We start from the raw sequence: 24,566 nt of genomic DNA on the forward strand, positions 1-24,566 counted from the left end.
TAATGTAGCATAAAAATGTGTCCAAGTATGAACACAAACACTGTATCATATGCGGTATCTCAAACTGTCTCAGCTAAATAGACATCTCCATTAGGATACACTGTTGCGCAATGAGTATGATGAATAGCTATATAAATAACCAGTCTCTAGAATTCACATAGATATATGTTATTAGCTTTCAAAAAGTCCCTCTGGTATTCAGGTCCGTGACAAATATGCTTTTTGTGTATTAGATAGCAGTTCGTACAGTTATATGAAGAGGACTGTAAAGTGCTTGTTTATAGAGCAGGTACGTGTGGCGTCCCACCATGCTATTACCTGGTCCAGTTGTGAGAAAAAAACGGAATCAGGCTGTGCTCACCTCATACGACTGCTGGATTGTTTGTCAGTAAAGAGGACCACTGACCCTTAGTTGGAAGTTGGCCAAACGTGTAGGTAGCTGGCGCCAGACTGCGCTGGCTGAGGTGATCCCCTCGTAGTACTCTCACCGGAAACTCGTCCTGCAGCGAGGGGGAGCCGAGCCGGGGCTGTGTCACCTCATATATGGCTTGTTGGGTCAGTTCCAATGTAGTGACCGGTATGCGGTAGCAGGGGCCGGCCGGCCGCATCTCATAAGCACCGGGCGGCGCTAACGAAGTTGTTCAGACCTCTGGGTAACCTCACCAGAGGTGTTGCATATAGCAGGTATTCCAGGTGGAAACAATAGGGAGGAGTCCTAACGCGTTTCGTCACGCCCACGTGACTTTCTCAAAGGTATGACTCCTATAGCCAAGATCAGAGTTATATACCTCTTCCATGGAGCACCTGTGTTGTATTTTAATCACAGTGCAAAGCTGTCATAAGCCTTAGACCTGATTAGGCACATTCACATAGGGTCTTTAACGGATACCCGCAATGATATATTTAATAAAAAAAGAACTATAAAGAACAATAATAAAACTTCATTAGGCTGCATATTATTTTCCAATTTAAATCGGAAAAAAAATGACACTCAGTGGCTTGAATTCACAGTATTAATAATAACATCTAATAAAATAATATAACAATACCGATAATACATAAGGGGATATATGACAATTGTACAGAGAGAGGAATATATGTATATATTTTTATATACATTTATACGAGATTTATTAACTCATAGATACCAAGATAAAGTATATAGATAACCCTAAAAATAAATTAAACTCTTATACTCAAACATAAATTGATGTTAAATGTAAGTATATCATAAAAAATTATTATTATAAATGTAATATTTCATATATGAACATAGTTCAGAATTAACTATGACATTTATTTACTTCTATGCTTGGGCATATGCAAATTGGTTACTATAGTGTTGATAAAATTAATAAACACAGAGATTGTTAAGACAGATTACCTATATATATTTTACTATAATTATATCATTTATTCAATTTATAAAAAAGTAAGAGAAAAAAAAGAGAGGAATATTGAGGAGATATATATGAGACATATACAAGAGGGGGGGGGGGAGGGGGGAAAGGGAGGGGAAGGGGTGATGGTCTTAGGTTGAGAACTATGAGTGAAAAGGATATTAAAAAATTAAAGCTCTATATCAATATGTTCGTTGAGTCCCTCGGGAACGAGGGTCCCTAACCTATGTATCCAATAGTTTTTTCTCACACAGAGTTTTCTATACCTATCCCCTCCCCTCAATGTTGGACTTATAGTTTCAATAACCAACAGTTTCAGATCACATGGATTCCTACAGTGGAATTCCGATAAATGTTTGGATAACCCATGTGTGAGGATACCCTTAAGAATATTACGTCTATGCTCAAGGAAGCGTGTTTTTAGTGGTCTAGTAGTTCTGCCCACGTACTTCATATTACAATAGCATGTTAGCACATATATAACATATGTGCTATTGCAATTGATGAAGGACTGTATTTCAAAAATCTCACCATTTGGGATATTAGTCGCCTCAAATCGTCGTGTGTTATTTAAAATAAAAGAGCAAGTTATACAGATGTTATGGCCGCATTTAAAACCCCCATTAGGTTTCTCTGGAAGCCACTGTAAGGGACCATTGCTTGTTACATGATCAATTTGTCTCTTATCACTAAATACAACACTGCATCCACCAAGATTAAGAAGATTATAACAAATAATTTCTCTATTCTCCATGCTGATCCTCTCCTAAAGAAGTGCATCAAGGAGATTCCTTCAGTTATTTTCAAGAAATCCTCTAGTTTACAACAGAGCTTAGCTCCTAGTTTTTTCGTTGATAAGAGACAAATTGATCATGTAACAAGCAATGGTCCCTTACAGTGGCTTCCAGAGAAACCTAAAGGGTGTTTTAAATGCGGCCATAACATCTGTATAACTTGCTCTTTTATTTTAAATAACACACGACGATTTTAGGTGACTAATACCCCAAATGGTGAGATTTTTGAAATACAGTCCTTCATCAATTGCAATAGCACATATGTTATATATGTGCTAATATGCGATTGTAATATGAAGTACGTGGGCAGAACTACTAGACCACTAAAAACACGCTTCCTTGAGCATAGACGTAATATTCTTAAGGGTATCCTCACACATGGGTTATCCAAACATTTCTCAGAATTCCACTGTAGGAATCCACGTGATCTGAAACTGTTGGGTATTGAAACTATAAGTCCAACATTGAGGGGAGGGGATAGGTATAGAAAACTCTGTGTGAGAGAAAACTATTGGGATACATAGGTTAGGGACCCTCGTTCCCGAGGGACTCAACGAACATATTGATATAGATCTTTAATTTTTTTATATCCTTTTCACTCATAGTTCTCAACCTAAGACCATCACCCCCTCCCCCCCCCACCCCCCCTTTACCCCTCTCCCTCCCTCTTGCATATGTCTCATATATATCTCCTCAATATTCCTCTCTTTTTTTTCTCTTACTTTTTTATAAATTGAATAAATGATATAATTATAGTAAAATATATATAGGTAATCTGTCTTAACAATCTCTGTGTTTATTAATTTTATCAACACTATAGTAACCAATTTGCATATGCCCAAGCATAGAAGTAAATAAATGTCATAGCTAATTCTGAACTATGTTCATATATGAAATATTACATCTATAATAATAATTTTTTATGATATACTTACATTTAACATCAATTTATGTTTGAGTATAAGAGTTTAATTTATTTTTAGGGTTATCTATTGTTATGAACCACAGGTAGTGGTTCATTACTATTTTATGTTTATAAAGTTGTCTTGCATGCCAGGATTTCCCGTTGCTCTGTTTTAGAATACTCTTGTCTGCTGCCGCTGGTGAGTCTGTGTAATTGCAGCTTGTTCCCATGTGTTCAGCCTCACCTGGCTGCTAATTGCATCTTGTCAGTTTAGAGTCATGCAACAGGGCAGCTGCATGGGATTATTAATTAGGCCTCTCTGTTATATGCTGGCTGTTTGCAATTCACAGATGCTGGTGATATTTCTTGGTTTTCAGTCTGCTTGAAGTCTGACCTGGTTCCTGCCAGTCCCTGAGCTCCTGTATAGCAGTGTCTGACTAGCTGCTTCCTGTGTTGATTCCTGTGTCAGTCCCTGTGTCGATTCCTGTGTCTGTTCCCGTGTCCTGCTGTGAGGCGTTCCTGCCCTGAGGTCCAGTGGCTTTGCCTATCCCTGGTCAAGTTCCTGGTTTCCTGGTGTCCACCGGTCTGTCGTTTGGGATTCTGCCTGTCCTCCAGTTCTGAGAGTGTGTGTCGGCATCATTGAGGGTTCCTGTCCGTTTGCCAGTATTCGTACCGGTTCCGTGAGTAGCGGCTCTCCCGCGTCCGTTGGCCTAGGCCGCTGTATTTCATTATTGTTTCTGTCCCTGGTGTTTTGCAGAGGGTTCTGCTTATGCTGTCACCGCCGGTACACAAAGGTATTGTGTCGGCGTGTGATCAGCATTTCCTTTGTTGTTATTTTCCTTTGGCGGTTTCTCCGCACATACTTTAGGTTTTTAGTTAGCTTGTAGCCCCTGGCCTGTTTGCTTAGTTAGAGGGCCTCTTGTTATCATCCTGTCTCGGATTTCCCTTTGTCTCTCACTAAGACCGGGGGGCATCGGAGTTGGGCAGACATAATCCGCCCTTCAAACGCGGCTGCCAAGGGCTCAAGAAACCATAGTCTCGCAAGGGATTTCTGACAGCACGGGTGAGACAACAGAGTTAGGGCGCCAGGGGCTATTCCCTTTCCATTCCCCTTTCCCAGCGTTACGTCCTGGTGCTCTGGACTCACTTCATGAACATCTCCCTTGTTCTGAGCACCAGGAACCTAACGTCTATATACTTTATCTTGGTATCTATGAGTTAATAAATCTCGTATAAATGTTTATAAAAATATATACATATATTCCTCTCTCTGTGTACAATTGTCATATATCCCCTTATGTGTTATCGGTATTGTTATATTATTTTATTAGATGTTATTATTAATACTGTGAATTCAAGCCACTGAGTGTCATTTCTTTTCCGATTTAAATTGGAAAATAATATGCAGCCTAATGAAGTTTTATTATTGTTTTTATAGTTCTTTTTTTATTAAATATATCATTGCGGGTATGCGTTAAAGACCCTATGTGAATGTGCCTAATCAGGTCTAAGGCTTATGACAGCTTTGCACTGTGATTAAAATACAACACAGGTGCTCCATGGAAGAGGTATATAACTCTGATCTTGGCTATAGGAGTCATACCTTTGAGAAAGTCACGTGGGCGTGACGAAACGCATTAGGACTCCTCCCTATTGTTTCCACCTGGAATACCTGCTATATGCAACACCTCTGGTGAGGTTACCCAGAGGTCTGAACAACTTCGTTAGCGCCGCCCGGTGCTTATGAGACGAGGCCGGCCGGCCCCTGCTACCGCATACCGGTCACTACATTGGAACTGACCCAACAAGCCATATATGAGGTGACACAGCCCCGGCTCGGCTCCCCCTCGCTGCAGGACGAGTTTCCGGTGAGAGCACTACGAGGGGATCACCTCAGCCAGCGCAGTCTGGCGCCAGCTACCTACACGTTTGGCCAACTTCCAACTAAGGGTCAGTGGTCCTCTTTACTGACAAACAATCCAGCAGTCGTATGAGGTGAGCACAGCCTGATTCCGTTTTTTTCTCACAACTGGACCAGGTAATAGCATGGTGGGACGCCACACGTACCTGCTCTATAAACAAGCACTTTACAGTCCTCTTCATATAACTGTACGAACTGCTATCTAATACACAAAAAGCATATTTGTCATGGACCTGAATACCAGAGGGACTTTTTGAAAGCTAATAACATATATCTATGTGGATTCTAGAGACTGGTTATTTATATAGCTACTCATCATACTCATTGCGCAACAGTGTCTCCTAATGGAGATGTCTATTTAGCTGAGACAGTTTGAGATACCGCATATGATACAGTGTTTGTGTTCATACTTGGACACATTTTTATGCTACATTATTTTCTTTTTAATTTTTTTTTTCATTATAAAATGTATACTGTGCACAGTTAATTTTTAACAGTAATTTTTATTTGTTATTTATATATAAACATTTATGTGCAACATTGATTAGTGTACTTGTTTATTGACACTCAGTGGCTTGTATTTGCATTTATATCCATATTTAATCAATTGTTCAATTAGGGTATATTCAATCTTCTGCCAATCCCGGGCGCAGTTGTATTTTTCCTTTTTATACTAAACTCACAAACACACAGAAGTTTGTTTACAGCAGCGAACGGGAGGAACAGAGATGTGAATAATTTAGATGTGTATATACATATATACATCTATAAATATATCGATATCTTTCATAAAATTAGCGCCTAGGTTTTTTTCTTGTTTAACCAAGTAACAATGCAAGAAGTACGAAGCACCGGGCGGGCGCCCAGTATCCTCTACGGACTATGAGAAAAGGATTTACCGGTAGGTAATTAAAATTCTATTTTCTCTTACATCCTAGAGCAGGGGTGGGAAATTATTTCAGCTGGGGGGCCGCTTAACACTTCCAGCGAATATTCGAGGGCACACACAAAATACTCAAAAAGAGTCCCCTTTTTACACATTACGGCAGACAGCATGACCTTTTTTTTTACACATTACGGCAGATAGCGTCCCCCTTTTTACACATTACAGCAGACAGCATCCCTTTTTACACATTACAGCAGACAGCGTCCCCTTTTTACACATTACAGCAGACAGCGCCCCCGTTTTTACACATTACGGCAGACATCGTCCCCTTTTTACACATTACGGCAGACAGCGTGCTCTTTTTACACATTATGGCAGATAGCGTCCCCCTTTTTACACATTAAGGCAGACAGCATCCCTTTTTACACATTACAAGAGACAGCGTCCCCTTTTTACACATTACGGCAGACAGCGTCCCCTTTTTACACATTACGGCAGACAGCGTCCCCTTTTTACACATTACGGCAGACAGCGCCCCCGTTTTTACACATTACGGCAGACATCGTCCCCCTTTTTACACATTACAGCAGACAGCACCCCCGTTTTTACACATTACGGCAGACATCATCCCCTTTTTACATATTACGGCAGACAGCGTCCCCTTTTTACACATTACGGCAGACATCGTCCCCCTTTTTACACATTACGGCAGACATCGCCCCCCTTTTTACACATTACGGCAGACAGTGCCCCCGTTTTTACACATTACGGCAGACATCGTCCCCCCTTTTACACATTACGGCAGACAGCGTCCCACTTTTTTACATATTAGGGCAGACAGCGTCCCCTTTTTACACATTAAGGCAGACAGTCCCTTACCTCCCTTCCCCCCCCCCTCCCGTAAACCCATATTGCAGTTTTTAACTCCGCGGCCTCCCCACCCCTAACCTATATGGCAGCTGAAGCGCTGATCCAGGGGCTGGCTGGACAGGGGGTTTACCTGTTTGTCACAGTGGCAGATGATCCCCACTGTCCGATGATCCGCGCTGCTGCTGCTGCCGCCTGGAGTCACTGCTGATGTGGCCTCTCCTGCTCCCGCTCGCTGGCCACCGCTTCTTCTCCTCACTCAGCCGCCGCTCCTGCTCACTGCAGTGCCCGCCCCCCGTGCCGCCCAGCGCGCGCATGGTAACAGAGGAAATCCCGGTCAGCTGACCCTGTGACATGACCGGGATTTCCTCAGCGGCGCCGCGTCTGAGAGCAGTGCAATGACAAGCGGCCTGTCGGGCCGCTTGTCATTGCACTCTGGTGGGGCACAGCGGGCCAGGCACGATCGGTCCGCGGGCCGCATCCGGCCCGCGGGCCGCATGTTGCCCACCCCTATCCTAGAGTATACTGGGAATCCATTTAGTACCATGGGGAAGTACCAAAGCTTCCAAACCGGGTGTGAGAGTGCTGAGGTTCCTGCAGAACTGACTAATCAAACTGAAGGTCCTCAGAGGCCAACGTATCGAACTTGTAGAACTTAGAAAACGTGTTTGAACCTGACCAAGTAGCTGCTCAGCAGAGCTGTAAAGCCGAGACACCCCGGGCAGCCGCCCAAAAAGAACCCACCGACCTAGTAGAGTTGGCCTGTACAGAGTTAGGAACCGGCAATACTGCTGTGGAATAAGCATGCTGGATAGTGAACCTGATCCAGCGTGCAATGGACTGCTTCGAAGCAGGACACCCAATTTTATTGGGATCATAAAGAATAAACAGCGAGTCGGATTTTCTGTGACGAGCTGTTCGCTTTTCATACAACTTCAAAGCCCTCACAACATCCAAAGACTTTGAAGTAGCAGAGGTGACAGTAACAACCGGAACCACAATAGGTTGGTTGCTGTGAAACGCAGACACCACCTTAGGAAGAAATTGCTGAAGAGTGTCTTGAGTTCAGCTATGTCTTCGTGGAAAATTAAATAGGGGCTCTTGTGAGACAACGCCCCCAGCTCTGACACACATCTTGCTGAAGCCAAGGCCAACAGTGTGATGGTCTTCCACAAAAGATATTTTACATCAACCTCCTATAACGGCTCAAAGAAGTCCGATTGGAGGAACTGCAGCACCAAATTGAGATCCCAAAGTGCCGTGGGAGGCACAAAGGGTGGCTGGATGTGCACCTTTCAAGAACATCTGGACCTCAGGGAGAGAAGCCAATTTTTTCTGAAAGAAAAGGGACAAGGCCGAAATCTGGACTTTTATGGAGCCCAGACGTAGGCCCACATCCACACCTGACTGCAGAAAAAGCCAAAAACGTCCCAGATGAAATGCCACTGCAGAAAATGTTCTGCTCTCACACCAAGAGACGTATTTCTTCCAAATAGGGTGGTAATGTTTAGACGTTACCCCCTTAATGGCCTGGATCATAGTCAGAATGACCTTGTTAGGGATCCCTCTCCTGGCTAGAATCAGTCGTTCAACTTTAACGCCGTTAAACATATCCGCGGTAAGTCTTGATAGACAAACGGGCCCTGTTGTATAAGATCCTCTCGAAAAGATAGAGGCCATGGATCTTCGATCAGCATCTCTAGAAGATCCGCGTACCAGGCCCTTCTTGGTTAGTCCGGAGCAATGAGTATTGCTTGAACCTTTTCCCTTTTTATTCTTTTGAGAATCCTTGGGCTCAAAGGAAGTGGAGGAAACACGTACACCATCTGTTAGACCTATGGAGTCGTCAGAGCGTCTACCACCACTGCCTGTGGGTCTCTCGACCTGGAACAATACCGCTTGAGCTTCTTGTTGAGACGAGAGGCCATCATGTCGATTTGTGGATATCCCCACCGTGTCAAGCACCTAAACACCTCCGGGTGAAGGCCCCCCCCCCCCACCGGGTGCAGGTAGTGTCTGCTGAGGAAATCTGCTTTCCAGTTGTCTACTCCCAGAATGAAGACTGCTGACAATGCCACAGCGTGTTTCTCTGCCCAGAGGAGGATTCTTGTAACCTCTGACACTGTTGCCCTGCTTTTCGTTCTGCCCTGTCGGTTTATGTACATTACCGCCGTCACACTGTCCGACTGGACCTGAATGGCCTGATCTTGAAGAAGATATGAGGCCTGTATAAGGGCATTGTATATCGCCCTGAGTTCCAGAATTTTGATTGGAAGGACGACTTCCTGACTTGACCGTCTTCCTGGAAACTGCACCCCCTGGGTGACTGCTCCCCAACCTCTGAGGCTTGCGTCTGTGGTTAGCAGAATCCAATTCTGAATCCTGAACCGTCGACCTTCGATTAGGTGAGAAGTCTGAAGCCACCAAAGAAGAGAAATCCTCGCTATTGGCGACAGAGGGATCCTCTGGTGCATGTAAAGATGCGAACCGGACCATTTGTCCAACAGATCGTGCTGGAAGGGTCTTGCGTGAAACCTCCCATACTGAAGTGCCTCGTAAGAGGCGACCATTTTCCCCAGAAGGTGAATGCATAGATGCACCGATATCCGGGTTAGTTTCAGGACATCCCGAACCATTGACTGGATCACAAATGCCTTTTCCAATGGAAGGGACACTTTCTGCGACTCTGTGTCCAGTATCATTCCCAGGAATGGAAGCCTCCGTGTTGGCTGAGATTTCTGAAGTTTCAGAATCCACCCGTGATCCTGGAGTAGTCTGGTTGAGAGGGCAATGCTGTCCAACAACCTCTCCCTGGACAGCGCCTTTATCAGAAGATCGTCCAGGTAAGGAATTATGTTCACTCCCTGTTTGCGGAGGAGAAACATCATCTCTGCCATCACCTTGGTGAACAGTCTCGGTGCCGTGGAGAGACCAAATGGCAGGGCCTGGAACTGGTAGTGACAGTCCTGCAGTGCAAACCGTAGAAAAGCCTGATGAGGCGGCCAGAACGGAATGTGGCGGTATGCATCCTTGATATCCAGAGACACTAGGAATTCCCTCTCCTCCAGACCTGAGACCACCGCTCTCAGAGACTCCATCTTGAAATTGAACACTCGTAAGTACGGGTTCAACGACTTGAGGTTCAGAATCGGTCTTACCGAACCGTCCGGTTTCGGTACTACAAACAAGTTGGAATAGTACCCCTTGTTTTGCAGATGAGGTGGAACTGGAACAATGACCTGAGTCTGTACCAGTTTTTGAATGGTAAAGTTATACTTGCCTCTTGTGAAACTGGTAAGCCTGATTTGAAGACTCTGTGAGGTGGGTGCTCTTGGAACTCCAGCCTGTAGCCTTGGGAAATAAGATATATGACCCAGGGATCGTGGCACGTACTTGTCTAGATGTGACTGAAGAATTTTAGCTGGGCTCCCACCTGCCAGTCTTCCAGGCATCGCGGTCCAGCTGAAGGCTTTGAAGAAGCAGAGCTTGAGCTCTGTTCCGGAGAACCTGCAGTTGCTGGTTTGCGTTGAGGACTGCAAATTGGAAGCTGAGGAAGCTGGCTTGGGGAGCTGCGGAAGGAAGATGTGGACTTACCCGCAGTAGCTTTGGAGATCCATTTATCCAGTTCATCTCTGAATAAGGCCTCTCTGTAAATGGTAGGCCTTCCACGCCTTTCGTGGAGTCTTTCATGGAGTCCGCGTAAGCAGTCCACTGGCGTAGCCATAAGCCCCTGCATGCTGACCCTGCCATAGCGTGCATTAAGTAAGCCTATTTCTTTTATGGCTTCCACCATAAAGTTTGCAGAGTCCTGTATATGTTGCAGGAGTAAAACAAACTCCCCCCTAGATAAGGAATCTAACCCCTCAATTAGGTTACCTGACCATTTAGCAATGGATTTAGTGATCCGCGCACACACTATAGTGGGTCTCTAGGCCACCCCCGCAGCTGTGTACAAAGATTTGAGTGTGGCCTCAATTCTACAATCAACCGTGTCTTTCAGGGAGGCTGCACCAGGGACAGGCAATACTATTTTCCGTGATAGCCTGGATACTAATGCGTCCACTATCGGTGGATTTTCCCATTTTCCTATCCTCAAGAGGAAAAGGAAAGGATGAGAGTATCCTCTTAGGGATTTGAAATTTCCTATCAGGATTAACCCACGGTTCTTCAAACATGGTATTCAGCTCCTTTGACACAGGAAAAGTGACTGAGAATTTCTTTTTTACATTAAAATAAGATTCCGCACATTCCTCTGTCACCTTATCAGGAATTTACAGAACATCTCCGATAGCTTCTATAAGAGCTTCTATTCCCTATGACAGAGCAGCATCCCAACCCTCTGAGTCCAGCTCCCCCTCCTCCATGTGTGACCCTCCATCACCAGAGTCAGACTGCAGGATATGGTCCAGAGTACACATTTGAGGACAAATGGTAGGGGTCTGAGACACTGGTTTGGGGACTAAGTCCATGTTCATAAACTCATCCACTGTCTTAAGTATTGCGTCTCTTTCTCTTTGCGGGATAATTTCGTAGAAATATTAGAAATAATTCCTTTAATGGAATCCAGCCACGCTGGTTTGGCCCCCCTAGCCTGGGAAGGTGCACTACACTGAGTACACAGTAGTGAGCCTCCCCCTGGGGAAGAGGAACACTCTGCCGTACATGAAACACACTCTTTGCCTGACATATTGTAAATGTGACAGCACACACACACAGGAAAAGGTTAAAAGCACAATTAACCCACAAATAGGCCTTCCAGGGAGACACAGAGATAGTATGGAGCCAGCACACCGCACCCTTATCGCTAATGCCAAGCTTAGCCGGGTCGCAGACTGAGTACCCAGATTGGGGACTCAGTACACTAATAATCGCTCCCCCCTGCTATGACCCCCTGGTACCGCTGAAGTAATCTGGAGTCACTCCGGAGGAGCTGCGCGTCCCTGTCAGGCAGTGTCTGTGTACACTGCAGAGGAAAAATGGCGCTGGTGAGCTGCTGTATCCATTCATAGTGAAGCCCCGGCCCCTCCATGGCGCACAGGCTTCCTGCCTTTTTTATACTGGCTGAGGTAATTTAGTGCTTAAAATGGAGTCAAATCCATGTTAAGTCTGTGTTTGCCAGTGTGGGTACTGTGTACAGTGTACTGAGACTCAGTTCGCCCCTTCAGAAGCGGTGCGTCTGCACTGTGTACTGAGTCTGGAGACGCAGTCAGCCCCGTTTAGTAGCCATACGAGACCGTAACCTCAGGAGCTAGTGTCCTGTCAACGGGGAACTGGACAATGAACTCTTCAAGAGGTTGGGCCGCAAGCCCCCCCCCCCCCTCCTATGTCCTAGTCCTGCCTGAAAATAACAAAGAGAAAAATAAATGCAGAAAACTCTTCAGGAGCTTCCATAAGCGTGACCGGCTCCTCCGGGCACATTTTCGAAACTGAGTCTGGTAGGAGGGGCAAAGAGGGAGGAGCCAGCACACACTATAAAATTCTTAAAGTGCCCATGGCTCCTAGTGGATCAGTCTATACCCCATGGTATTAAATGGATTCCCAGTATCCTCTAGGACGTAAGAGAAAATACATTTATTCCATTTTGGAATAAGGCTGTAACTTAACAAAATGTGGAAAAAGTGAAGCGCTGTGAATACTTTCCGGATGCACTGCATATAGTTGTTGTTATTCTTGTTGCTATTGCATATGAGACAGCCTAGCTTATGCAATTGCACCCAAAGATCAATCATGTGTTGTGTACAGGAGCAAAAAGATAAGTTGATGAAATAATGGATTTGGTCACAAAATGTAGAATGCCAAAAATACAAAGCAATATAGAAAATAAGATTTAAGAGTTAATGTGTAAATGACAATGATCTCAAAGATAGAGACTTTAATCATACTGTAGATCGTTTGTACCAAATGAGTACCAATGTTTTGATTACCATACAACATTCAAAATTGGGCAAAGACCCACTTATTTTAATGCCATCTCTTCTCCTTTTGGAGGCACGTAATTCGGCAACATCTTATCAAACTCGGGGTACTCGGGAAGCATGGGTTTTATTTAAACAGTTAAAACTAAATCGTCATAGAACCTCTTAATAAGAAACGTTACAACTCATGCTAACACCTAAAACACAATTTATTTATTGTATACAATATTTCTACCTTTTTCAAAAAATAAAAATAAACGAGCACATATAATGACAAAATAGATTATTAATAACTGCTATCAAAAATGTCTCAGTCATTATCTGGTTAGATACTGTATAGTTGAACGGGTAAACGCTGTAACGTAGATAAGTTGTACTTTGGAATTTGCAAACATGGCAGAAAATAGTAGAGACAGTTTTTGTACTAATTTACAATAATGGATACTCTAGAGTAGGTGTATTCAATGGTTTTCTTTTTATGTGCTACATATATTCTGTAGCTGTGATCCTTTACAAAAGTAAAAGATGATTACTGAAAAGGTTAGTACCATCACTATTATTCCTTTTTTTGAATGTAGTTTGTTCAGGATAGGTTAGGTTGATTTTGCATTGCTATTGTAAGCAGCAATTACTTGTGGCAGAGATCACTCATCAGAGGCACAGGCTTCACTGGGTACACTTTGGTTCTTTTGTTTGCAGAAGGTCTGATGCCCCAAATTAGAGTGGAAGGGGAGGAGAAACATGGTGCACCAGTAGGGGAGGGACTGATCCCATGGGTGCTACACAAAGCCTCCCCAACTGGCAACTTGTGGCACTAGTGTCAAGGGTTGCCTAACTCTACTCTATAGGAACAACTCACTATTGTGAGTGACCTGAATTATAATGATAAATAGAGATGATGCCCAGCTGCACCCAGATCAGGTTTCTCCTTTCACCTCTATCGGTTGCCATTCTGGAAGAGCACATCACATCCATCACTATAAATTAAATCCCCCCCCCCCCCCCCCTCCAGCAGAGTTAAAGGAGAACTACACACAAAATTTATTATTTTATTTTTGGTGGCGTTCAGTGAGATGAAATAAAAACCAAACACTTGCTTATCTTTCATGGTTACACAGAGAGCTGCACTCCTCTTCTTCCAGGGAGTCTGACTGAAAGAAGCTGACAGGAGAAGAGTGTGGTGCAGTGTCTCACACCCATCACCAAGGCAGATTTGGCAAAGAAAGCAGAGAAAATGAAGTGATGGTAGATAGATTTCATAACAATATAAAAGAAATAGCTTTGGCAACTGAATAAAACAGCATGAATTTTTTAAGTATAATATATATGAAGAAAAAATATACTTCTAAAAAGACAGTGAAAACAAGCAAGCATTTTAGACTAACATATTGCATAGAAAATAACCTGAGCCCACATATTCACTAGCGCTATACCAATAACATCTTCAGAATTAATAGCATATATGCTCCCTTGACCTAGAGATGGGAAGCAGAGGGCAAGTAAGACTCATTTATATTTCATGTTTATGTCCCTCACGTAGACCTGTAGGTAGCCTGTATTAATATTTAAGTAGATTGCAGATACTGTGTTTTTTATACTTAAGACAAAAAATGATTAAGCATGCAGACACACATCCGGCCCAATGGACTGATAGCGGCTTTAAACACAACATATTGATTAAATGTTACATTTTTATATTAACTTCTTTTACTGCCAAAAAAGGTGTCTGTAAATTATCAAGAGGAACAGTGTATGCAGACAGCATATTAAAACGTATATAGTTTGTACATCTAGTCCCGTGGAACTGAAAACATTGGGTATCGTAATTCAACTAACCTGAACAATATGGAAGGAAGCAGCTTGGACTGTACTCAAGCTTTTTCATGAAGCGGATCTGTCCGTTCTCTTTGAGACAGAAGAAGTGTCTTTCGCCAAGTACAAAAATCGAGAATGCAGTGTGATTAAAGGAGACTATGTTGATATCCAATGCCTGCTCACCAATGTTTAATATCCAGTCTGCCTGCAGAAGAGAATGAGCAGTGAACATAAATAAATCACTTTCACAGTTGCACATCACCTAATTAATTTTATCGAGAGACGCATGCTCTACAATGGGTTGCCGGGGTCCTGGCCTAGAGGATCATGTTTTGTGCGCAAAACTATTACCTAAACCCCAAAGGCACCAAGAAAACTATAATTATGTGTGTATTATTTTAATTTTTTCAGTTTTCTTTTTAATTATTACATGCAAAATGGAACAAATTGAAGATACATCATTAATTTAATGGAAACATGGAAATAGGGATGGCCATCGACCACCGATGAATTCAAATCATCGATGGTTTATGGTCAATATTGAATACTTTTGCCATTGATGGGTGTATCTTACACATTGCACACGTCCTCAGTAACTCTACAGCATTTGACGAGTAACACTGGGGAATATTTGGCAAGTGTATGTCATATCAAATCAATACCACCACCAGGGTGTCTATGGCTTATTTGTTTATAACACCCGCGGCCACCTGCTCATCTTGTATTAGTGGTACTAAGCCGTAACAATTAAGATACCTGGAATATTATTATTATTATTATTATTATTATCCTTTATTTATATGGTGCCACAAGTGTTCCGCAACGCCGTACAAAGTACATAACAAATCAGTTACAAAAAGAGTGTGACTTACAGTACAAAACAATGCAGGACAAGTACATGGTTCACAAACATTGCTGTATCAGCTATCCTACCGCTGAAATAAGCAGCAGTGCAAGAGCAACAACCAAAGGTTATGTGCCATTGTAGAGAGTGCGGAATAAATGATAACAAAAGTAAGAGAAGGAGAAGCACATGAGGGAAGAGGGACCTGCTCATAACAGCTTACATTCTACAAGGGAAGAGCAGACAGACAGGTGACACAGATGGCATAGTTGGTGAGGCAGAAGCAAGGTGCATTGGGTTAAGATGACAGCTGGATGGTATTGATGGCTTATGGTCATTAAGCTGTATATAACTATTGGAGGCGGATCAAGGGAATTGCATATATTTGGGACTTAAAAAACAGTACTGGCTGAATCCCACAAATTTCATGGCAGCTACTCCATTGTATAATTTGGTAATCATATATAGGAAAGATAGCTACAAAACAATGAAGATGTGGTATATACATTACACAGACCAAAACATTTTATGTTGCACTTGACATAGGCATACACTCAAACAATTTACACATAAAAATCGGTACAAATTCGAAAAGGGGGCGTGGTCACGGGCAAAGTGCCTTTTCCTATACTTTCAATGGAAGTTTGGAGAGCCAAAAATCAGTACAGACCATTAAAAAAAGGTACTGTACCTGCTAAAACAGTACAGTTGGAGGGTATGCATAGGACAGAGCATTTTACTTTCCTTCCCTTCTTCCATTACAGAGGCATTTCTGGCATGACCTCCCAGTGTTGTTTATGGGAATTATAACAGTGCGAAGGACTATAGACCCTTTTGAATCAGTCAGTGTGTCCCATACAATAAAACATTAAGCAGCAAACTCAGTGGGATTAGGGCTCTAAAGGTGTAATTCACACCAGCCATTCTGTCCTTAGCAATAAAACATTAAGTAGAAGGAAGTTTACAGCCCAATGTGCCTCTTGATACAATGAGATGTCAGAGGTCAATGGAGACAGACAGAGTGGCAATTCAGCTGAATTTCAGAAACAGGCGTAATGTTTAAGTCACCTAGAGGCACATGTTTATGTTGTAACGACTCCTTCAACAACATATCCTCAAACCAATCAAAACTTGTTAAAAATCACTACTATTAAATATTGCAGATTGACAATATCACATGTGGGTGTAGTTTATATTAAATTAAGTATGCTAAATTAATGTTGTACTAAAAGGCGTAATTTATAGTCAACAAACGACAGTAAATGGTAATCACAGGCTATCAATTTAATGGATTTCACATTTTTATGAAGTAAAAGTTGTACTATAACTGTAAGAAACATAAGAAAAAATACTAGTGTAAGTATTAATATAATTCATATCATTTTAAGATTAACATAATGTGACTTTTTTAAAATATAACAAATAATTTTTACATGATTTATAAATTTTTCAAATAATTAAAGTTTTTAATAAGATATATAAACTTAATATATTCAATAATAAAAATGTACAAGTTATGTGTGAAACATTGATAGTATTGGGCGAATTCAATTAGGTGCGAGTTTGCAGAGGGTAAACTCACCTAGTTAAACTCTCACACTTTGCCTGAAGGAATTAAAACAAAAAATAATAATATATAGAAAAAAAGGTGACTTGGCGATAATTTGAGACTACTTTATTTAAAAAAAATAAAAAACAATTATATATATATATATATATATATATATATATACATACATATACATACACACTAATAAGTAATTCTTTCTAATTGGAATAAATACTTTCATTTTGGTGTGTATACACTAACGAGAACATTGATTTTGGGGTAATTTTTTACCACAAAATTGACCTGTAATTTATTAAGCTAAATGAAAACTTTCAAATGTCTAATTAGTCATTGGGAAGGGGTTCCAAGGGTTTCTGAAGCAAGTCACACCATTTTTGCCTTAAAATGAAGAATTTCACACCTTTTCACCTGCTTAGGGGGGTGTGGACAAACACAAGTGAATTTACTCTGAAAAATAAATGTGAGTTTGGATTACAATGCAAATTTGTTGTGAGTTCGCCTTGCAGGATCAAACTCGCACCTAGCTGAATTCCCACCTATAGATTTAAATTGGACAACACAGATATGAACTGTGGTCCTAATAATTCAGTAAACCTTTTAAATACATCACATTATAGTATGTTTATGCATACTTTTTACATCACAGTGCCCTTTGTTGTAATCGTGCCTTGCAATCCTTACAATATATGCCACCCCTGGTTTCTTAAATACTAACTGCAGTACTAAAGTATGGTATTCGGTCTTTAGGTCGACAGTCAATAAGTCGACCACTATTGGTCGACGTAGTCAAAATGTCAACAGGACAATGGTCAACACCGCATATGGTCCATATGGTCGACATGAGTTTTCAAGGGGTTTTTTTTTTCATAATTTTTCTTTTTCATACTTTGCCATCCACGTGGACTACGATTGGGAATGGTAATCTGTGCAGAGTGAAGCACCTTGCCTGAATACAAGGGGATGCAGTACACCAGGCCTGGCCAACCTGTGGCTCTCCAGCTGTTGTAAAACTACAAGCCCCATCATGCTTTGCCACAGTTTTGCTATTAGGAAATACTAAAACTGTGGCAGGACATACTGGGATGTGTAGTTTCACAACATCTGGAGAGCCACAGGTTGGCCAGGCCTGCAGTACACTAACTGGGGATCCATGAGCTAGAAGTTAAACATTAACACACCAAAAACTTAAAAAACCTCATGTCGACCTTGTGCAAGTCGACCTTTTTGGGTTAAACTAGACATTGTCAACCTAATAAACTATACCCCTATAGTATATGTAGATTTGCTACTTCAGTTATGAGATATTTATATTGATGTCTTAATAAAGTATATATGCTGTCAGTATGATGTTTTCATTACTTATTCACATTATGGGGAAAAATACAACTCTATTCAGAATTTTTATGCAATTAAATACAAAGTACATACTGAAATAGAAATGTGCATAGTGTGCTTTAAGGTGAGGCAGCAATACACCATGTCTATCTATTTCTAACTACTATTTATTTTAAAATGTTCCTTTACAATCATGTGTATGTATCACATGGCATGGACCATGGTTTCTTTGTTTTTCCTTAAAATCAAAAACTTCAGAGATCCGCAATAAAAAAAAGCGTGACACATTAAGTGAAGTTATTAAAACATTAGTAGCACTAATGTGAAAATAGCTATGTCCCCGTAGTGCATGCAGTGTATTAACAGACAATTTACATAGAATTTTTGCAAAAAAAATAAACTTGAAGGTTACTAAAAAAAAAGCATGGTAAATGCTATTCAAAATTTTAGTACATAATCTAACAGTACATTGAATACATTGGTTTTGAATATGATACTGTAATTTCTTGGTATATAGGTAATTAATGGTTCTTGGTCAATGTTTGTAGACCTCAGCTTTCAGATGGCCCCGCTGGCTGACTTTGAAGCGGCTGAGGATTGTCTTCTGCCCAGTAATACAAATTCTGCTTGTTAACGTAGCCAGACAAATTAAAGTGAGCTTCGTTTGGAAACTGCGGCGGTAATGCCGGAAATGACCAGCCGAGTGATGCGAAACTTCAGAAATAGACTACAGATGTGTATCACAAATGAAGGCCACCATCTGAACGACATCATATTCAAAACCAATTGAAAATAAACTGTACTCCATGCATTTTACATTATGTACTAACATTTTGAATAGCATTTACCATGACTTTTTGTTAACCTTTAAAATCTGTGAGGTTTTTTTGCCTCACCCTGTATTACTAAACACTCCCGTATGCAGTGACATAAGTACAGCCTTTTTCCCAATTCCAATTATGCCACGTAATTGCTCTCTAGCCATGTCTTGCACACACATGTAATAATAAATTAATATCATTGTTAATTTGGCATGGTGGATAAGCTAAACTGACAAATAGGAGGAAGCTGGCTGTCTAACAAAATGAAGCATCTCAAAGAGGTGGATGCTGTGATGCCACAGTACCACAACTATTTGATTCACAAATTTCTGGCAAAGGACTTAAACATATATTGCATATTATACAGTCGGGCAAAAAAGTATTTGGACAACCACCGATTGTGCAAGTTGACCCACTTAAAAAGATGAGAGAGGTCTGTAATTTCCATCATAGGTACACTTCAACTGTGAGACAGAATCTGAAAAAAAAAAACCTACAAAATCACATTGTATGATTTTTAAACAATTTATTTGTATATTCTTGTGGAAAATAAATATTTGGACAATCAAAAAGTTTAACTCAATACTTTGTAATATAACCTCGGTTGGCAATTACAGAGGTCAAACGTTTTCTGTAGTTCTTGACCCGGTTTGCACACACTGTACCAGGTATTTTGGCCCACTCTTCCATGCAGATCTTCTCTAGATCTGTCATGTTTTGGGGCTGTTGCGCGGGCAACACAGACTTTCAACTCCCTCCACAGATTTTCTATTGGGTTGAGGACTGGAGACTGGCTAGGCCATTCCAGGACCTTGAAATGCTTCTTACGGAGCCACTCCTTAGTTGACTGGCCGGTGTGTTTGAGGTCATTGTCATGCTGGAAGACCCAGCCACGTTCCATCTTCAATGCTCTTACTGAGGGAAGGAAGTTTTTGCCCAAAATCTCACAAGACATGGCCCCATTCATCCTCTCCTTAATACGGATCAGTCGTCCTGTCCCCTCTGCAGAAAAGCAGCCCCAAAGCATGATGTTTCAACCCCTATGCTTCACAGTGGTTTATGGTGTTCTTGGGACGCCATTAAAAATTCTTCTCCCTCCAAACACGGCGAGTAGAGTTTATATCAAAAAGTTTGATTTTGCTCTCATCTTATATTCTCCCAATCCTCATCTGGATCATCCAGATGGTCACTGGCAAACTTTAGACGGGCCTGGACATGTGCTGGCTTAAGCAGGGGGACCTTTCGGGTGCTGCAGGATTTCAATCCATGACGACGTAGTGTGTTACTAATGGTAACCTTTGTGACTGTGGTCCCAGCTCTCTTGAGGTCATTGACCAGGTCCCCCCGTGTAGCTCTAGGCTGATTCCTCACCATTCTCAAAATCATTGATACCCCATGAGGGGAGATCTTGCATGGATCCCGAGGTTGAGGGAGATTGTCAGTGATCTTTTATTTCTTCCATTTTTTAATAATTGCAACAACAGTTGATCTCTTCTCACCAAGCTGCTTGCTTATTGTCGAGTAGCTCATCCCAGCCTTGTGCAGCTCTACAATTTTGTCCCTGGTGTCCTTAGACAGCTCTCTGGTCTTGGCCATGGTGGAGCGGTAGCAGTCTGACTGTTTGAGAGTGTGGACAGGTGACTTTTATACAGATAACCAGTTCAAACAGGTGCCATTAATACAGGTAACGAGTGGAGCATAGAAGAGCTTCTTATAGAAGAAACAGGTCTGTGAGAGCCAGAAATCTTGCTGCTTGGTAGGTGTCCAAATATTTATTTTCCTCAAGAATATACAAGTAAACTGTTTAAAAATCATACAATGTGATTTCCTGTTTATTTTTTGTCAGATTCTGTCTTTCACAGTTGAAGTGTACCTATGATGGAAATTACAGACCTTTGTCTTCTTTTTAAGTGTGTCAACTTGCACAATCGGTGGCTGTCCAAATACTTTTTTGCCCCACTGTATGTAAGTATGTATGTGTGTATATATATGTATGTATATATATATATATATATATATATATATATAAAATAAGATTTTACTTACCGGTAAATCTATTTCTCGTAGTCCGTAGAGGGTCCGTAGGGGACTCCGTAAGGACCATGGGGAATAGACGGGCTCCACAGGAGATAGGGCACTTTAAGAAAGCTTTGGATTCTGGGTGTGCACTGGCTCCTCCCTCTATGTCCCTCCTCCAGACCTCAGTTAGAGAAACTGTGCCCAGAGGAGATGAACAGTACGAGGAAAGGATTTTTGTAAATCTAAGGGCAAGATTCATACCAGCCACACCAATCACACCGTATAACTTGTGATAAACTACTCAGTTAACAGTATGAACAATAACATAGCCTCGGTTCAAACCTGATCAACTATAACATAACCCTTATGTAAGCAATAACTATATACAAGTCTTGCAGAAGAAGTCTGCACTTGGGACGGGCGCCCAGCATCCTCTACGGACTACGAGAAATAGATTTACCGGTAAGTAAAATCTTATTTTCTCTAACGTCCTAGAGGATGCTGGGGACTCCGTAAGGACCATGGGGATTATACCAAAGCTCCCAAACGGGCAGGAGAGTGCGGATGACTCTGCAGCACCGATTGAGCAAACAGGAGGTCATCCTCAGCCAGGGTATCAAACTTATAGAACTTTGCAAAGGTGTTTGACCCCGACCATGTAGCAGCTCGGCACAGTTGTTGTGCCGAGACCCCCCGGGCAGCCGCCCAAGAGGAGCCCACCTTCCTAGTGGAATGGGCCTTAACCGATTTAGGCAATGGCAATCCTGCCGAAGAATGCGCCTGCTGAATCGTGTTACAGATCCAGCGAGCAATAGTCTGCTTTGAAGCAGGAGCGCCAACCTTGTTGGCCGCATACAGAACAAACAAAGCTTCGGTCTTCCTGATCCTAGCTGTTCTGGTCACATAAATCTTCAAAGCCCGGACCACATCCAGGGACTCGGAATCCTCCAAGTCCCGTGTAGCCACAGGCACGACAATAGGTTGGTTCATATGAAAAGATGAGACCACCTTGGGCAGAAATTGAGAACGAGTCCTCAACTCTGCCCTATCCACGTGAAAAATCAGGTATGGGCTTTTATATGATAAAGCCGCCAATTCCGAAACCCGCCTTGCAGAAGCTAAGGCCAACAACATGACCACTTTCCAAGTGAGGTATTTCAACTCCACTGTTTTGAGTGGTTCAAACCAAGGTGACTTGAGGAAACTTAATACCACGTTTAGGTCCCAAGGCGCCACCGGAGGTACAAAGGGAGGCTGAATATGCAGCACGCCCTTCACAAAAGTCTGTACTTCAGGAAGAGAAGCCAATTCTCTTTGAAAGAAAATGGATAAGGCCGAAATTTGAACCTTTATGGACCCTAATTTTAGGCCCAAATTCACTCCCGTTTGAAGGAAGTGAAGCAGACGGCCCAACTGGAACTCCTCCGTAGGAGCAGCTCTGGCCTCACACCAAGAAACATATTTTCGCCATATACGGTGATAATGTTTCAACGTCACATCTTTCCTAGCCTTGATCAGGGTAGGAATGACCTCCTCCGGAATCCCTTTTTCCACTAGGATCCGGCGTTCAACCGCCATGCCGTCAAACGCAGCCACGGTAAGTCTTGGAACAGACAGGGCCCCTGCTGCAGCAGGTCCTGCCTTAGAGGAAGAGGCCACGGATCTTCTGTGAGCAACTCAGCTCCGGATACCAAGTCCTCCGTAGCCAATCTGGAACAATGAGGATTGTTCTGACCCTGCTTATTCTTATTATTCTCAACACCTTGGGTATGAGAGGAAGAGGAGGAAACACATAGACCGATCTGAACACCCAAGGTGTCACCAGAGCGCCTACCGCTACCGCCTGAGGGTCCCTTGAACTGGCGCAATATCGCTTTAGCTTTTTGTTGAGACGGGACGCCATCATGTCTATTTGAGGCAGCCCCCACCGACCCGTGATCTGTGCGAAGACTTCTTGATGAAGTCCCCACTCTCCCGGATGCAGGTCGTGCCTGCTGAGGAAATCCGCCTCCCAGTTGTCCACCCCCGGGATGAACACTGCTGATAGTGCGCTTACATGGCCTTCCGCCCAGCGTAGAATCCTGGTCGCTTCTGCCATGGCCACTCTGCTTCGCGTTCCACCTTGGCGGTTTACATGAGCCACTGCCGTGACATTGTCTGACTGAATCAGAACCGTTTTTTTTCCTAAGCAATTCCTTTTGGCTTTAATAGGTTCCTGACCAGGGCTATGAGCTCCTAAACCTTTTCGATCGGAAGAAAAACCTTTTTCTGGTCTGTGTCCAGAATCAGACCCAAAAAGGTCAGACGTGTTGTAGGGACTAGCTGGGACTTCGGTATATTGAGAATCCAGCCGTGTAACTGCAACGTCTTCATGGACAGAGACACGCTGTCCAGCAACTTCTCCCGAGATCTCGCCTTTATGAGGAGATCGTCCAAGTATGGGATAAATGTGACACCCTGCCTGCGCAGGAGCACCATCATTTCTGCCATTACCTTGGTGAAAATTCTCCGGGCCGTGGAAAGCCCAAACGGCAATGTCTGAAATTGGTAGTGACAGTCCTGCACTGCAAATCTCAGGAACGCCTGGTGAGGGGGGAATATCGGAACATGAAGGTAAGCATCCTTTATGTCCAGGGACACCATCCAATCCCCCCCCCCCCTCCAGGCTGGCGATGACCGCCCTGAGTGATTCCATTTTGAACTTGAACCTCTTCAAGTACAGGTTCAGGGATTTTAGATTTAAAATGGGTCTGACCAAACCGTCTGGTTTCGGGACCACAAACAGGGCTGAGTAATATCCCTCTCCTTGCTGGAGATGAGAAACTGTGATAATCACCTGTTGAATATACAATTTTTGGATTGCTGCTAACACTAGCTCCCTCTCTGACGGGGAAGCCGGCAGAGCCGATTTGAAAAACCGGCGAGGAGGCAAGTCTTCGAATTCCAGCCTGTATCCCTGAGAAACAATCTCTAATGCCTAGGGATCCACCTGCGAGCGAACCCAGACGTGGCTGAAAAACCGAAGACGAGCCCCCACTAGATCTGCCTCCCCCCGGGAAGCCCCAGCGTCATGCGGTGGACTTTGCAGATGCAGGGGAGGACTTATGCTCCTGGGAACTAGCTGTGTGCAGCCTTTTTCCCTTGCCTTTTCCTCTGGCAACAAAGGACGATCCCCGTACCTTCTTGCTCTTATTGGAACTAAAGGACTGCATTTGATAATGAGGTGCCTTTTTTGTATGCTGCGGGGGGACATAAGGTAAGAAATTTGACTTACCAGCCGTAGCAGTAGAGACATGGTCCGAGAGGCCGTCTCCAAACAACTCCTCCCCCTTGTAAGGCAAGGACTCCATATGCCGCTTTGAATCGGCGTCTCCCGTCCACTGTCGGGTCCACAAGAGCCGCCTAGCAGAAATAGACATAGCGTTTATTCTGGAGCTTAGTAAACAAATGTCTCTTTGAGCATCTCTCATATACA

At 42.8% G+C, this 24,566-nt stretch overlaps 1 protein-coding gene across 4 annotated transcripts in view; it reads right to left on the reverse strand.

The window, feature by feature from the left end:
• Positions 1-24,566, reverse strand: part of BBS9 (Bardet-Biedl syndrome 9) — an 853,332-nt gene that overhangs the window by 587,068 nt on the left and 241,698 nt on the right. For all 4 annotated transcript variants that reach the window (XM_063922539.1, XM_063922541.1, XM_063922538.1 and 1 more), the window contains exon 9: positions 14,524-14,707. In XM_063922539.1, the coding sequence (XP_063778609.1) occupies positions 14,524-14,707 (184 nt within the window). The remainder of the gene's footprint in view (positions 1-14,523; positions 14,708-24,566) is intronic.

This window comes from Pseudophryne corroboree, chromosome 5, assembly GCF_028390025.1.
Source record: "Pseudophryne corroboree isolate aPseCor3 chromosome 5, aPseCor3.hap2, whole genome shotgun sequence".
Taxonomy (NCBI): domain Eukaryota; kingdom Metazoa; phylum Chordata; class Amphibia; order Anura; family Myobatrachidae; genus Pseudophryne; species Pseudophryne corroboree.